At 48.5% G+C, this 17,739-nt stretch overlaps 1 protein-coding gene across 1 annotated transcript in view; it reads right to left on the minus strand.

Moving 5' to 3' along the window:
* Positions 1–282: 282 nt before the first annotated feature.
* ZFAND3 (zinc finger AN1-type containing 3) overlaps positions 283–17,739 on the minus strand; it is a 335,812-nt gene continuing 318,355 nt past the window's right edge. Inside the window, exon 6 of the mRNA XM_059400549.1 lies at positions 283–2,674. Within this exon, the coding sequence (XP_059256532.1) occupies positions 2,520–2,674 (155 nt within the window). The 3' untranslated portion in view covers positions 283–2,519. The remainder of the gene's footprint in view (positions 2,675–17,739) is intronic.

The raw sequence follows: 17,739 nt of genomic DNA on the forward strand, positions 1-17,739 counted from the left end.
GTGCCCGTTTCTTCTCATCTCCCCCACCTACGTAACCGTCCTGCTGCCAGCAAACATACCACCCCGCAGACCCTGTGACCTCCAAAGACACAAAGCACTCCCAGAAACAAGGGGAGCTGCTGTGGAGCCTGGAGGGGGAGCCCAGACAATGGAGAGGCTCTCTCTGCACACAAGAGCCACCTGCTTCCCTGCCACACCTCATCCAAGGTCCAGCCAGAGAGACATTTCACCATTTTTCTAGCTATACAGGTAGCACTTAGGAGAACTGGCAAAACAGAGAAATCCAAACTTTCATACGATTGGTTTAATTTTTTTTTCAGCAGGAGAAAAAAGAATAAAGTTACAAGATTCTTTTAATATTTTCACAATGTTAAAACTAAAACTGAGCTCTAGGCTATGTGTGTAAGTAAATCTAAAACACAAAAGGGTTAAATAAGATCTTCTCTTTTAAAGATACAAGAATTTAAGCTTTCCTTACATTTAACAAACTTCACAGAACAGATACTGCAGGGGAACAAGCCCTCCCCCCACCCCCAGCTCTACCATCAGGAAGTGAACATGGGCTGCGAGCCCTGTGTGCCACTGGGCTCCCTGGAGAGCCTGCTCCCATCCCTGCCTCAAAGCAGCAGCGGTGGGGCCTGAGGAGGGCCGGAAGAGAGCGGGGGGGCAGGGGGGTCCCTCTTCAGGATCAGAGCTTGGCGGGGGCCTAGGCGGGCCGCCTCACTGAGGATGGCCATGTACAGCCAGAGGGCCGTGGCTTGACAACAGTGGTAAACGCAGGCAGACCCGGCCCCTCTGCCCTGGGCTGCCCTGGAGCAAGACACCGGTCTGGGTCCTGAAGCAAGAATAAGGCTGGAGATTTTGCAGCGGATTCCACTCTGGTGGGGGTGGGATGGGAGGAAGAGGTTGGTAAGAGCATGATTTCCTATTTCAGTATTCCGGATCAAAAAACATTTGTAGTTGCAGGCGTTTGGCTGTGAACTGCAGAGTCGAACTGTTGGTCGTGGTATAAAAGGGAAAGTTTGCTGGGTTAAGCTATTCCAGGAGCCTGTGTGTGGGCAGATCCAAGCCACCTCTGCAGGAGCCTGGGACTCTCACCAGCCCGGACCAGACGGGGTCTCTGGCCCATTCCACCCTGTTCAGGCCTTCCAGAGAATCTTAATCCTGTCTCCCCTCCCCACCCCCACCAGATCGGTGATGATTCCCTAACTTGGGCAAACAGGCCCATATCCATCCTCCCCACCTGGCCTGAGCTACCACGGCTACTGACTCCTCTCTACCTGCAGGAAGAGGCATGGGCTGAGAAATATGGCCTCCCACCCCCAGTGCAGAGCAAATGTCTCATTCAGAACTGGGCCATGGTCACGAACCACTGTTCTAGACAGATCACCCCGCTGCCCCTGTCACACAGGCTGCCTCCCCTTCCTAAACTTGCTATGTGGTAGAGGTCGTCCCCTGGACTGTGGAGCTGCACAGACCAAGGGGCTGGGTCATGGCATCATCTTCTTGGCCCCGAAAGGGCTGGGCAGGCGGCCACTGGAGGGGGCAGAGGTTGTGGGCAGCAGCATCCCACATGCTTCCCCCCAGCCCTTCTACTGATTCCCGTTGGCTATGAAATGTCTTTTTAAAAACTCCCAATATAGAAATCTAGCTGCAGAGGCCAGTCCGTAGATCCCAGCCGCAGCTCCTGTGCTGTAATTAGCCTTATTTGATCAATTGCCAGATCCCTGCACTTGGCAAATGGCAAACCAGAGCCAGTGGGGTCAGGGTGCGCCCCTGGAGCTTCTCGTGACCGTGGGTCCTATATAGAAAAGATGGGTCTCGTACATGGACTAGTCTTGAGTAGAGCTAATTTTCAAAGTGAGGTTATTGTTTCTCTTCTCGTGTGCTGAGAGAGTTTTTTTCATAGCAAGTCAGGTAAAAAAATTTTCCTAAGAACCTACCACCCCACCCCCATTTCCAGCTTTGTGGGAGAGCAAAGCCACCACCCAGCCCAGCCACATGGCCAGTCTCAAAAGCCTCCTGTGGCCAAGGCACGCGTGGCCATCAGGTATCCTGGCTACTGGGACTAAGGATAAGTGAAGAGGTGAAAGGCCGAACATTAACCAGAGTTTCTGGCAAAGCCATGTGCGTCATGGGAACTTTAACACCAGCTTCTACTCCTCTATTAACTCAGAGTCTCCATCTGGAACACTTTCCGCTTAAGGCTTTTTATAAGTTTGACTCCAGCAGTGACAGGTATGTGTTGTTTTAAATCCACTAGCCATGCTCAAAAAAAAAATATTCTTCATGTTTTAATTTTATACAATGGCTAGCAGGCACCTTAGTAACCAGCCAGAAATCAATTTCAACCACCATCAACCCCTAAACTACAGTACCAGGACGGCTGGCTAAAGAAAGGAAACGGACTGGCTGTAGTCTGACGCGTGCCCAGTACAAGGTGTCTGGCTGACTTTGTCCTAAATAAGGCTAACATTAGTGAACTAAGAACAGCGTCATGTGGCGGCCGTGCCTGGCCTTCAGGAGCACCCCTCCCCAATGCGCTGGCAGGAGCGCCCCACTTTCCGGTCCAGTTTCACCATTTTCATGATGGCTTCCTCTCGGCCGCGGCCCATGTGGTCGAACGTACAGTCATGCTGCTCGGGGAGGCGATGTAACATACAGAACACATAACCTGCAACAGTGGGAGAAGCAGAAAAAACACACAGTTAGGGTGGCCTCTGAATGCACAAAGCCCAGCACTCATTCTGGGCTGGAGGGCGGGAGGACAGCTGCCGGTAAGGAAGGGGGCCTGTGCCTTCCCGTCTCCCAGCTCCTCCTCCAGTCAGTCCAGGGGCCTCTCGATGTCCAAGCGTGGCTGCTCAGACACTGACTCTGCATTCAACGCTGCTCCTGCCTGAATCCTGAAAGTGGAACCCCAAAGATGACTGGTGCAGTGAGACACACCCTCTTCCCCAGGAGATGAGTGGGTTCTGAGTCCCCTCCTTCCCCACCAAATGGGAGAAGGCAGAGAGCGACCAGCTCAACACTTTTCCAGCTTGGGCAAACTGTAACATACACCACAGGACACCCACCACTTCTAGGAGGCAGGGAGGAAGCAGAAATGATTATGGCTTAAACTAAGGGAGATGGTGGGTGTGATCAAACCACAGCCTACAAGGAGTGGAGGCTCTCAGAAGAAAATGGATTATTTCAAGCTCTGGAAAAGGTATATGTATAAATAGGGGAAAGAACAGAAATGTTGCCCTCTAATCGCCAGCCACCTCAAAGGAACCTGATGCTTCTAACTCCACCTGGTAGGTCAGGAGGCTGCAGGGCTGCTCCTCTTTCTGGAGCGGAGAAGTCAAGGGAGACACTGATGAGGCGAGCAAAACGAGGGACCCAGGAGAGGCCCACAGCGAAAGGAAATGGTACAGGTGAAGTCTCTCTGGGAGGAAACAGCAAGATGAGGCCCTCAGGGAGTCAGCAGGAAGCTCAGAGGACAAAGGCAACACAGAGCTGCCAAGGATATGGCCCTTTCCCCTTCTATTCTGCTCAATTTCAAACTGCTGACGGGTGTATGGATGTGTGTTTGGGGGGTGGGGGTGGGGAGACAGACAGCTGATGTCGCCTATGACTGTCTTGCCCCCTCTCTCAGGGAGGGGGAGGGGGAGATCCAGGCTGGGAAGACACCTGCCTATGCTGGCTGGCCCCCTGTCCCCACTCACCCCGTCAGTCCTTTGTGGTCATACTTCCAGGCCCCACGCACCTACACCAGATCCACAGGACCGACCTGTAGGTGAACCTTCCCTAAACCTCCTCTCCCTGGACGCCTGGGCAGGTATCCCACAGCAGCTCTTCCAAGCCAATGCTCTCTTCACAAACAACATCTCTTCCCAGAGACGACTTTTTTTTTCCCCTGAGACTTCTTTTACACCTAGATCTCACTGCCCAGAGTGAATGAGCAGCCACCTCTTGTAAAGCACAGTGCATTCATGTCTACATCCTCAATTTCTTTTCTTTTCAGAGCTGAAGGGTGGAGGCAGTGATTTCAGAAGAACAGCATTAGTTGAAGCAAAGACGAGTGACCAGGACAGGCAACAGTTGTAAGATTCACTTCATCTAGAGAACATTCTTCAGCTGATAAAACCCTGCTCAGATGCCTTGAGCTCACGCTGTGTACAGAACATGTGCACATGGCCTGGGGGCCTGAGTGACCAGGCTGAGCCTGGACCATCCACCGTGAGAAAAAAACGCATTATTAACTGCTTCCCAGGGAGAGCACGGCAATATGTTTGGCTCTAAATTGGGACTGGGTTTAAGGAAAAGAAAGAACACAGATGAAATTTTTGTCTCCCGAGAAGCCAATCTCCCCCTTGGTCCAAAAGCAAAGTTAAGATTAATGAGCTTATGTGTTATATTTACTGATAAGTTCATTACTTGTAGATATTGGATAGCAGTTGTCTTTGTCCTAAAGGACTTCCCAGCCTAAGCACGGATGGCCTCAATACGCATTCTCCATCTAACAAGCACAGCTGTCTTTTGGGAGCAAAGCCCACCTGGTGGGGGAGAACCTGTCGCTAAGGCTGGGGCCTGGGGCGGGGTACGACAGTATGGTGGCATGATGTGTGTGAGGACAGTTATGTTACCAAGTCCTGACACACTTCTATAACCTCAGCACCTACAATAAGGGGTGGGAGAACCCCTGCTGCCCCTTCCCTTCCTTTTTTTTCAAGATACTGGGATGATGCAGGAGAAGGTCCCAGGTGCTCTTCTCTACTTTTGACAAACGGTGCCGGCTGAATTAAAGTAGCAGGAAATGGATTACTTCTGAAATTAACTCGGCCCTGGCTCAGCCTAACACCTCATTAGTCAAAGGCAGACTGGGGTGGAGGGGAGAGGCTGTAGTCTTGTTCTTATCACACACCCCCACAACCTTGCTTAGTGCTTGCCTTCTGCTGGCTAGAGAGCTGCCACCTCAGGGGATCAGAGAACCCCAGGCTCCATCTGGAAAAGGAAGCAGGCCGTGACAACCACAGCAGCTGCCTGATACACTCTCTCCCAGCCTGAGGATTCTCCAGCCAGCCAGAAACATCTCATTTCTCCATTCGAGTTCTGTGTACCTCTGTTAGACACAACTTGACACTTGGCTTTGATTTCTACAAGGTGAAAACCACTACACAGCAGCTACACTTGGGAGCAGCATGGGTAACAATTAGAATATATGGCACTGTCATTCACTACGGAAAAGTCTCGGGAAATTCCGGAAGGCTAGCTGTCCAAGTTGCTGCACTGAGGTTGTTAGCTGACATAAATTAAGCTCAATCCCCTCTTCTATCAGGGTCATTCTCCAGAAGGAAGTTATATGCTGGAACTTGTCCCAAATGCTGAGTAGACATTATCCATTGACAGCAGCCAGTCGGCTAAACGCATGTCCATGTCAGTGCTGGGGAGTGGGCGGCTCTGGATACAGGGGAGGGCAGGAATGACTGGTGGGTGGGACGAATCTCTGTCCTTTCTTGGTACCCACAGGTCTGTTACCAGAAACTTCTGCAAGTGTCACGAACTCTCAATTACTCTCTGACTGGATTCTTTAGACCAAGCTGGATATGGAGAAATGAGTTCAGGCTGCTGGGGAAGATGACTGTTCTTAATTTCAATGATGAACACCATTTTAAAACATAAGGGGATTTACAGCCTCTATCTGTACCATATGATTCTCCACGCTGTTTGTTCATTAGCAACCAACTGGGGCCTTTCCAGAGAGGGTCAACCAAGGCAGTGTCTGAAGGGATGAAAGCACAGAGGACAGTGAGCTGGTCAGTTGAGATGCAACAGGAGTTTGGTATCATCACCCAGGGTACCATACAATTCTTTTTTCCCTGATTTAAAAAACTATGTATCAAAATTAAAATCACTCACTCATGTGCATATGTAACATTCCATATCCATATGCTCCTTATGGCCCCGAAGTTCAGTGACATGTGGTTTGAAAAAGAATTTCAATATACTTTTCCCTACAATGATTATACACCACATAGTAATTTATAGGGATGAGGAGGGATCAGGGGCTGGAGAATGTGATTAAAAGGATACTGATCCCCAAAACAGAAGGAAAACACCCAAAGCAAAGCTTTTGAAAATATGATCCGCCTGCTAAATGTGCTTTAACTTCAGCCCTTTCCTTGCCATCTCATGTGACTGGCTGCCCTGCTCCTTACAGCCCCAGATTACTGGTTTTCCATAACATACTGGCCTAGGAGGCAGCTGCAGAGCTCCTGTAAGGCCACCAGAGTTGTTTTCAATAAAACTGCACAAAACACTCAAGAACCTGTGTGGGCGTCTTCTTTGTTGGCTGGCACTGAAGAGCAATTTGGGACAAGCCCTTGATTAAAAAGGGAGGGTGAAGAAGGCTCTCTGAGCACTTTGTTCTATAGCCTACCTTCCTTCCATGGCCACTCCCTGGCTTCTGACAGGCCATCCTGTATGTAGAAAGAGGGACAGCAGGCTGACTACAGGTGATCCCAATCAGCCCCTCCCTGGCAGCTGAGCTGGAAGGTCTCCAACAGCTACACCCTCATGAAAAAATCTTGAACTAAGCGGCCAGCATTAGGAGAGAAGAGGCTGCCTGCCTAGATGGCCCCAGAGGCTGACCTACTTGGGCTCATCCTGGGTTGCTCAAGTCTGTGGCTATGGACAGTGAAAGATGGGAGGATACCAGAAGCTTCCCTAACTCTGTCACTATCACAGACACAGGATTACAGCAGACAGCAAGAAAACATAATTGAGGACTATCTAACCCTCGGTCCAGAAAGACTGTATCACGCATGAGAAATACAAAGCGCTCCTGATGTGGACCTGGGGCCTGGGGCAGCCAAGAGCCATATGCCACATCAGCCTGAAGATGCTCAACACCCAATGGCCCTGAAAACACATTCAACGCAAAAGAGAACTGAGGCTCATTTCTCCAAGACTCACAAAGATCTGAAGGGCAGCTTTCATTCGGTGGGAACCAAACTTGACCTGACCCTTCAGCTTTAAAAGCTAACATCTGGAAGTCATACTGTTCATCTTAGAGTCCTCATCCACAGTTAAAACCTCACATCTGCTTACACAGGGAGGGGTTTGGGTATCTTGAGACTCAAACATACAGGACCCAGAACAATTTGCACAAATGCTGCCATCGAAGATGACAGCCAACACTTTGCTCTAAGTGCTATGAAAGCTGTAACACTGGTTCCTGTTTACTGACTTGTTTACAAAAATCCACAACAATCACTGCCCAAGAGGAACACTGGGAAAGCTTGTCCCAGACCCTGTGTCCTTTACCTCTCACTAGTGCTGGTAGGCAGGGCCCTGAGGGCAGCTGAACCAGATAACAAACGCCTTAGTGGCCAGCTCTGCCCTTCCACAGCCCCCCACCCACAAGCCCGGGGAAATAGCCAAGTACAGGGGCGGGGGGGGGGGGGGGGGGGGGGGCGGGGGGGGGGGGGGAGCCTTATATCCTGCAAGCAGGGCCCCCCCTTGGCTGGGCCCCCGCCCCCCCAACACCCCCCCCCCCCCCCCCCCCCCCCCCCCCCCCCCACCCCAGGCCAAGCACTTCCCTCCAAACTCTAAGAATTAAGCAGGGGTTGGACCTTCTTTCATGGAATTTCCCAAGGGAGATAAAGCAATGCTAAAATCCACATTCAATGTCTGAGTCCTTCACATTTTTATTCAATCCCTGTCAGACAGAAATGCTGCTTATCGGTTTTATCTTGGGCTGGTATTTATTTTATTTTTTAAAAAAGATTTTATTTATGAGAGAGAACAGAGAGAGCACAAGTGGTAGGGAGGGGCAGAGCCAAAGGGAGAAACAAACTCCCCACTGAGCAGGAAGACTGACACAGGGCTGGATCCTGGGGACTCTGGGATCATGACCTGAGCTGAAGGCAGACACTTCACCCACTGGGCCAGCCAGGCGTCCCCAAGCAGCACTATTTAAAGCTGGCAAAGCTGGGCAGCCCTGGATACTCCTGGACTTCAGTTAAACATTTGTTTTCTTGCAGATCCCATAACCCCAGCTTGAAGGCTCACCCACAATGGCAGTTTTAGTAAAGCCACAGACCAGGGCAAGCAAGCCTAAGCTCACTTTTTACGTCACTTACAAGAAATATTTTACACTTTCTTGCTCATTTGAATTTCAAATTGCCAAAGGTTCAAGAAGAAACTAAAACTACTGACAAGCCTTGGGGTGGAGGCCTATGACATGACCCACCGGTGCTCAGCCGTCTGCGTACACACGTCCGTCCCCCTGCCCACCAGCTCTGGAGGCTGTGCTGGCCACGGAGTGGTCCTGAGGCCCAGGCAGGAGGAAAATCAGAGGCTGCTCCTACACAGGAGCATGGGCTCCAACAAAGAGAACCTACCTGAGACCTCCCAAAGCTGCCTGAAGAAACCTGGCAATGGACACTCTCAACCCATCAACAGAAACGACCTGTGATCCATGTGCCTATTTAAAGAACAGATGACAAATATTCCTGACCCATGTGTCTGAATGACCAGGCAAGCTCGTTAGAAAAAAGAATCACATTTTTTTCCAGCAAGGTAAAAGTTTCTTAAAGCTCAGGACAGCAAGCTGACCTCATACCTCATTTGTAAGTGCGTGCTGGGAGCAGCAGGCAGCTACAGGAAAGCTTGCTGGAAAGCATTAGCCATTTATAACCCCACCAGCAGCAACCCTGGATTACACCACATCTACTGACCCAACGCCCAAGGCAGAATTTGTAGCACAGAAATGTATTAAAGGATCTTAATGCACTTTATTTCATCAGACCCATGGTACAGGCAAAGCAGCTGCAGGTGTTTCAGGAATGGAATAGGGTCTGCTTTACATTCTCCTCCACCTCTGGCTCTGCATGGTGGAAGGAAAAGCATCATACTCCAAGAAGCAGCACTGGATATCCTGGCTCACAAGCTGGCAGGCACAGTGCTTTGCTGGACTTGGGGAGAGAACGGGTGGATGGGTATCAGTCTGTCCATTCTTCAGAGGAAAGGTGAATTTGCAATTTGGAAGAGCCTATTCTACTCGACAATTTAACAAAAAGCACTAAAACATACCAAGACAATTCTAAAACAGAAACAATCATCTGTTTTCCCCCAAACCAATTAAAATACCAGTTAGACACAAGCTAAATGCTAGCACAAGAGGCAGTGTGACAGAAGGCAGAAGACGGGGCCTCTGTGCAACGAGCTCCTCACGCGGCTGTGCACACTCAGCCCATGGCTCTGAGAGAACAGTCAGCAGCAGCGGAGAGAAAACGGTCCTGGTCCGGCGTGACGAAGCTCCTGATGCAGTCTGCACATACGTCATTGTAAAAGTATAAAAACTTCACCACTCTGGGTATCCTTTATCGCTTTCTAGACGGCTCCATTCTTGCAAAAACTTGAATGATCTCTTTCCTCTCCTCTGGGGGAAATGTGTGCCCTGTCTCAGTAATGTCTCCTGTCACCCAGCTCAGGAGGCCTCCCTTTCCTTGACCTTCAGAGAACAAGTCCTGCTCCCCTGGTTCTAGCCTCCCCCACCCAGGAAAACCTAGTCCTATTTTTGGCACCTGGGATGGGAAGTGGGGCAGGGCACCTGCACCAGAAAGGATACTGGGCCATCAACTCTGACTTGTGCAAACCCCGCTCCGAGAAAGCCCTATAACACCTCAGTGCCCAAGAGAAGGGGGCTGGCTGCTGGCTCACCTTCTGCTAGACTGTTTTACCTACAGATGAACATATATTTAAAAACTAAGAGAAAACAGATATAGGTGGTTTTTGCCACAGAAATAATGACTTGCTCTTTCAAACACCATTACATTTAAGTAGCCGAGAGCATTAGCCTCTTGGTACCTTGGGCAGTTTTAAGGATCTGGAAAACCCTAGGAGGTACCGCTACTCTGGCCTCCTCTCCATCCCCCCCCCCCCCCCCGCCCCACCACCAGCCTCTCAGCGCCTCGGGAGAATAGTCAGGTACTGACAGGAAACTTCTATTTCTCAGGTGACCTTATCCTCCTCCCAGCAGACTTGAAATTTGTTTGCCTTTCTCTTTCAGCATTACCTTGTCCTTTAAAAGATTACCTTCTCAAATGGAGCACTCACCTAGAAAACTAGCTCCAAAGCTACAATGAAGAAAAGAAAAAGAGCCCCACACATCCCACCCAAGAGCCACCGAGGGCACGGTCTGGGCGCACAGGAGCAACTCTGCTACCAGACCTGCCAGAGAACTGTGGCCTGTTTAGCCAATGCGAGGACTACACAGACAAGTCACAGAATATCAGTGGCGCTCGGACTATAAATGCTATGTGTCTCTCTCCAGAAGAACACTTGGAAAAGAAAGGAATACTTCTCCCATTTTTCTCTATTGGCCTTCCACTTCATGTGGTGAGGTCATGGGAGAGTACAAAGATGACAGATTGGAGTTGGGAGAGATCAATGGCTTAGTCCCACCCTTGCTGCTAGGGCAAATCCCACAAACAGGGTAATCTCAAGGTCTCTTTCTGGATAACCGAGTGAAAAGCTTGTGCTTTGGAGCCAAAGTACTGGACTCAAGTTCTAGCTGCACTGCTCTGACATTTAATCTTTTAGAGCCTCAGCTGTGCCTCTCATAAAATGGGGTTACAGACATGAAAGCAGCCAGTGCAAGGCAGGTTGGTTGCTGCTCTTCTGACTTTTGTTACCCCCTCACCTTACACAATAAAACTAACACACTGGGACTTCAAGGCTGGGAGCCCCTTGCCCTGTCCCTTCCTCCTACTCCTCCTCCCCTTCACCTCTCAGTCTACTCCCTGGTTTCCTTCTCCTAAGTGAAGCTGCTACCGACACAGGAGAATGAATGTGAAATCTTCCTCTGGACACGCAATGCACTTTCCTCTGTCCCCTGCACAAACCTCTCTGTACCGAGGCACAGGCACAGTAAGTGACAAGCTCAGTAAAGCCTTCTGTTGAAGATATGCAAATGTTAGAGAAACTTGATTTAAATATATGAAGACTACACAGGGCAGCTGAGAAAGCACTCACTGGTTAGGGACACCATGAAAGGGACCTGGAAACTTTCCAAGGACAGTGGAGAGCAGCTCCTCTGCTCCTGTGGGGGCTTCTCCACAGCTATGGCTGTGAATTCTGCAAGCCCCTGTTACAATCAGAGGCAGTGCATGTGTGTTTCCCAGTTTGGTCACGTACTGACTGTGCGCTGAAGAGGCCGTGTCTATCTCCCTGAGGCTGGCAGGCTGGAAGCTGCAGTGGAAGGAGGAATGAGAGAAAGGAACAGACTCTAGACACTCAGAGAACAATTATGCTTTTATCCAAACTGCACCAGTATCCCATGCACTTGTTTTGTGCTTCAAGAATGAGAAGTCTCTCCACATGCCTCTTGTTTTCACATTAACTCAAACAGGTCACTCTGAGGAGCTCAAGAGTGTAAGTATGCTCTTTTCTATTTTCACAAAATGTTAAGCCTTAAAAGTCACAAGTCCCACAACAGACATCTGCTGTCCACCATTCGAAGCATGTGCAGAGGGGAGGGCAGAGAAGCTGACCTCTTGATTCTCCATTTTTAAGGTTAGTTAATTTAAACACAGCCTCTCCTGGAGGGCAAGAGGCTTATTCAGCAGCAGAAGATTGTTTCAGCTGTAGACAGGAGTTCAGGCTTGGAGAACAGACTATAAACTACATACAGTTAAACCCCCCAGTGAATGGACAGCCCACCCCAGTATTCTAGAGACTTCTTACCTGGCTGTGTGGAAGAAGCTGACCTCACAGCCCAATTCCCTTTCACCTGGAGAGTGGGTGGGGAGGGGGCTCAGATACAGTTACAGTCTGGCTATGTAACAAGCTCCATGAATGAAGCCTGCTCACTGCTAAATCTAATGGGCCCTTTTCAGTTCTCCTTGATAGCGTCTGGAACAGTTTACTACTCCCGAGGACTCCCATGGGCACAGGCTACTTTCCCTGTTTTTGGTCTCCTGCACTAGTGTTAGAATTATTCAGTGCTGGACTCTCCTTTTGTCTCACCCCATACTTGTCCCAGGGTTTAAAGCCCTAACCATACATGCCAACAACGTTGAAATTTCTCTCTCTGCTCCAGACCTCTCTCTTTGGAGCTCTATGCCTCTGGATCCCCTTATCTACTGGATATCTTGGATACCTTAGACTTAAGGCATCCAAAATGGAATACTTGCTACTTCTTCAGCAATTTGCTTCTCTTTCAGTGTCCCCCACTCTACTAAAAGAATGGGCTCACCCTGCTGCCAGTCACTCATGATAGAAGACTAGGTCATCACTGATATCTTCCTCATTCTTCAACTACCAAGTCCTGTGGATCCTATTTCCAAAAATCAAATTCCTTCTCTTCCTTCCATCTCTATCACTGCCACCCAGTCAAAGCCACCAGTATCCCTCACCAGGGCTACTATAACAGCCTTCTCTGGGTGGCTGACGACCTCAAATCCATCCAGCTCACAGGAGCCACAGTGATTCCACACACCCCCATCTCTGATAATCACACTCTTATTTAAACCCTTTAATGGTTTCCCAAGAAGGAAAGTCAATTTCACCACCTTCGCTCACTCTCATGCCTTTCAGCCCTGCCCACTGTACTCTTATGTTCGAGACACACTGCCCTAACCAAATTCTGGCTTCTTCGGCTTCAATGGCTTTTCCTCTGGAAGACCATCCTAGACCTTCAGACTAGTCTTGGGCCCTATTATCCACTGTTCATGGCATCCTGGACTTTTCCTTGAAGCACTGGTCATAACTATAATTGTAGGTATCATTTGTGTGTAATTTTCATTTAACTTATTTTCCTGTCTAGGTTTCATGAAAGCAAGGACCATACTTCTATAATTTAATGCCTCGAACAGTGGGTGGTTCACTCAGAATATTTCGACTGAATGATGGAGAGGTTAGTTACAGACAGACTGTTTTTGGTACCTCTGGGGTAAGTAAAAGCCTGTCAAGAGGTCAAGTGGCCAAATCCCATCTTCTCACCCTCACCTCTCTCAATAGTATGTGTCTCCTCTCCCTCTCTTATAGGATCCTCCCCTCAGCTTCTGTAGTATTCTGGAATATTCCTGATCTTCCTTCCACCTTGCCCGTTGCAGCAACCTGGAATCCTTTAATGGCCTCCCTCCTGAAACCACCAGAGAAAGTAGTACTCTTACACTTTCACATTTCCTTTTAAGTAAATCTCATCCAGACCCAAATCTTCAAGAATAGTCTAAATACTGATGCATCTGGAATTTAGATTTCAACCACAGATTCTTCCTCTAAACTCCCATATCCAACGTACTCCTTGAAAAAACCACTCAACTAGACTGGTTAACAGGAATCTCAACTATAACATGTTCAAAATAGAACTTTTAATCCTCTTGACTCCCTTATTGGCCGGTCTCCTAATCCTCCCTTCTTCTGTGAATGATGGCACATCCACATAGCTGCTCAACCAGGACTCCTTGATTCCTCATTCCCTTACTCCTCACACCAACTTTTAGTAGTCTCATTGGATTTATCTCTAAATGATGTTCTGAATCTGCTCTGCTTCTCTCCATCATCTGACAGCAAAGGTCCTGTGGGAAGAATGAGTACAGCATGCTGAAGGAAGAGAACAAAGGCCAGCAGGGCTGGGATGGAGTGAGACCAAATCTCCACCATGGTTAGCAAGAGCCCACAACGAGTTGCCCTCTTCTTCCTTTGCTGCCCTCCAAGCCTTCTCTTTCAGAGCAGTTAAAGGGATTTCTTTTCTTTTCTTTCTTGGTAACTGACTTGAGATGTACTTTTAAAATATTTGTTAATTAATTCCTGTTTGAATAGGTAATACATGAATATAACAGAAATTCAATTTGCATGAAATAATATTCAGCAAAAAGTTAGTCTCTCATCCCATTCTCTTAGTTACCCTCCCCAGAGGCACAGCTACCACTACTACCAGTTCTTATGTATTCTTGATAGTCTATGCACAAGCATTATGTTTATCTCCCAGAGGGACAGAAATGTAATACAAAATGTAAATCAGATCACACCACTCCTTTGCCTAAAACCCTTCAATGCCTTCCCACTACTTTCAGAGTAAAATTCTACGTCCTTACAAAGGCCTACTTGTCCCCCCTTCTAGTCCTGACTGCTTCTCCTTACGCACTCTACTTCAACCACAGGGGCCACCTTTCTGGTCCCAATCTGCCCAGTTGTTCCTGCCTCAGGCCATTTTGCTGCTGTTCTCTTGATCTGGGGCACTTTCCTCCTAGTTCTCTGAATAATTCTCCTAGCTTTTCTGTATTAGCTCAGCTTTCACCTCCTCCAGATGCTAGCCTTCCCCCCACCTCTACTGCCACTTGCCCTTCTCATTCTGCCATCCTGTTATACCAGAGCACTTACTCCCATCAGGAAGTATCTCATTTATCTGTTTCCTTGTTTACTGCAACTCTCCCCCAAAGAATAAAAGCACCATGAGGTCAGGGGCTTTGTCAATTTTATTCCCTGCTTTTCCTCTAGAACTCACGTAAGTAAACTGAATAAATAAATAATTTGAGTCAACATCCGACTCATTAAAAACAGAAGAAAATTACTTCTAGCAATTAAAGAATATAATGCTGGTAACTTTGCCCCTCCCTACCACTCCTGGAGAGAGGAACACCATCACACATTCTATCTCCAATTACTTGGGTGAACAGAAGCACAGTGAGCACAATCTGAAACTATTATTGTCTGGCTTTGGATATTCTGTTTGCAGTAGCAGGTTTACTTTCCTAATTATGCTTTTCTATTGCCATTATTAATATTAGCCTATACTCCCTGAGCTCACTCTGAGAGGCAACCCAGAAATGTCCAAGATGCCATGGGATGCATCCTAGAGTTAAAACTTTGCTGTAACTCATGAGCACAAATGAGCTCAGTACAGATAATGAAGAACTGAACATCATCACCCAAATTCCCACTGATATTCATTTCCTACTCCACCCCAGCATTTTGGTCAATTACTCCAGATTCCGTGGAAAATTAATCCTGAGCTAACAATCTAGTTCAAAGGAAGAGCTGTTTAACTGATACAAGAGCATTAACACAAACCTGGCCCTTTTATCTGTAAATCTGGAATCCTTCCCTTCCCAGGTACACCTGTAACACTGCAGTGTGCCGCTCTAGAGAGCACACATCATCCCATATCTTAATCACAAGGATGCACAGACCCTGTTGTGTGCTGATGCAGAGCTTCTATCTCCCAGGGACCCTGGGGCAGACATGGTTCAAGAAGAGGAGCATGTGAGTGTGTGGAGTGGCCTGCTGCTAGACAGCATAATCCCGTGAGGAAGAGACTGGCTCAGTGCCTCAAGGCACAAGCGGGCTGCCAAAAGACAAGGCTGCCATTACCCACAGGGATGTCTTCAAATGCGGCAGCCACTGCCTGCTACCTCCCACTCTACAGCCCAAGAACAATCCATCTGCATCCAAGCAATATCTTGACTGTTATTTAGAAAATTTTGGTCATAGGGTGCATCTAACATCTGCACAACATGCTTGTCCCTGTGCCTCTGCAGGCCCCGAACACTGCTGTGGAGAACTCGCCAGCATAGCTGAAGGGGGCCTGGCTATATGCCGCATAAGAGAGCCACACAGGCCAGTGCCACTGCCTCCCAGTCACCCACCATGATACTGCATATTTCAGCAGGTACAAGAGCTGGTGAGGCCCCATGATCATGGACTAGGAGGCACCCAGAGCAAAGAGGGACACTCCTTGTCATCTCCTCCTTCCAACAATGTTCCAGGCACTGCATTGTGGGCTGAGAATCAACTAGACAGATGGGCGGCTCTATCTCTCAACTCCACAGGTGACAACACAGAAGGAGAACATCCTTCAAATCTCAGGAAGAAAGAAAGAAGCAGGGGCACCCTCCCAAGCTCACACTACCCCTTGAGCAAATGCCGGCCGACTTCCTGCACCCATCACACCTCCATTTCTGCCCTCTAGTCCTTCTCCACTTCGTTTCCTTCCACTTTCTCTCCAACACCTTTCCCCAGCTCTTCTGTTTCTCGGGGTGCCCCAGTAGCTGTGGCTGCCCTGACACCTACTCTGACAGCAGAAGATGTAGCCTGCCGGCGTAAAGAAAGGCTTGGTGATGGTGGCGAGTATCCACACTGGGCGGCTTCCACGTGCGCACCTCTCATCAGTCTGCAAAGCACGTGGGAGAGGACTTCATCTCCTACTCGATTCCGCCTAACTCTGGACCAGGATGGGAATAATGTCTGTGGAAAGATGGAACTATTTCCTGGAGAAGCCAGCTGACCCAATTATTTTAGGCACTTCTCCAGTGAATTATAGGGTTGACTCATCCACCCTTTCCAATCTCTGGACACTGAATTCTGTTCCAACACTTCACAGTGAGTCTAGACTACTCCCACCTGCAGTGTGATAGCTCTTCTTCCATCAGCTTGACAGCGCCTTCTCTCAGCACTTACTCTCTGACTATCTAGCACTTGTGTGTTTGCAGTCTCTGGGTCTCATGCACTTCATGGGCCCTGTCCCACAGACACTCTCCCTCATGGCACTGAGTTTCAGAGACTGAACAGTTCTGGTGACATCACACACTGTCTGAGAGCTTACAACCCACAAACACTGTGATGGGACTCTGGTTAGTGGGCAGATGAACTGTGTGCTAAGGTGGACTTCTCCGTATCTGCCTTTCAGTCAATGATAATGCCTCCCAAATGCAGATTTTCTTTTGAGAACACTGGCTACAGTATCAACCAACACCACAAAGCTTGTGTGGCTATTTGTCACAGTCTTATTCAGGCTCATTGCCAGCAACATGATAGCAAAACTTGAAGTGGTAAGGCTTTCTTAGAGTCTGTATCTCCAGGGCCCACAAGCTGAGGAGTAAGGACTATCTTATCAAAGACTTGGTCTGCTTAGGTAAAAGCACTTTCCAGAAGCAGAAACAAACTCCACTGATATTGATCTCTTCAGAGGAAAGGTGCTATAGAAATCTCATCTAATAAATAAAGGATTCAGGCTCTAGTGTTAGGCTGTCAATCCAGCAAGGAAAAGAAGCTATCAGGCTCAAGGAGTCAAAAGTATTTATTGGTCATTTGTGCACTGTTTACAGAGCTCTATTCTAGGGGCTGGGTGGAGGAAAAAGAAAAGGAAGAAGTCACAAGTTCCTGCCTTGAAAGACAGCTGGAGATGTGCAGAGAGGAAAACAGCTGAAGGACACAAGAAGCAAAGCAAGAAATCAACTGCAAATAAAATCAATACAACCCAGCTATGTGCAATAAATCGGGGGCACTGAGGAGAGGTCAACTGCATAAGGTATCCTGGAGGAGGTAAGTTTTCAAGGAAAATGAGGACATGAATTAGCACTCAGGAGAAAATGGAACATCCACATCAATAAGAATTAAGTGCCACCGTGTCTCATAATTACCCAGGCACAGTGGGAGACAAAAAGGTGGCAACACTATGGACCCTGTCCTCCAGAAGCATCTTATCTAGATGCAGGGACAAGTAGTCCATGGAACACCACTGAAAAACAGTGCACTGGGATGACTCATTAACACCATCTCAAGAGGTTCTCACATAGTAGGCTGCCTACATTTGTACCACCCATTGTTCATCTCTGAACTGGGGGAGTGCTTAACAAATGGGCTAAGATCTATATGGTTGAAAATAAAGGTAACTCGGGCTGCTACTTCCTCACTGCTCAGAACGCCTGGGCCAGCAGTGGGACACAAACAGCGCAGGATTCTGGGAGC

Source organism: Mustela nigripes, chromosome 5 (genome assembly GCF_022355385.1).
Source record: "Mustela nigripes isolate SB6536 chromosome 5, MUSNIG.SB6536, whole genome shotgun sequence".
Taxonomy (NCBI): Eukaryota; Metazoa; Chordata; class Mammalia; order Carnivora; family Mustelidae; genus Mustela; species Mustela nigripes.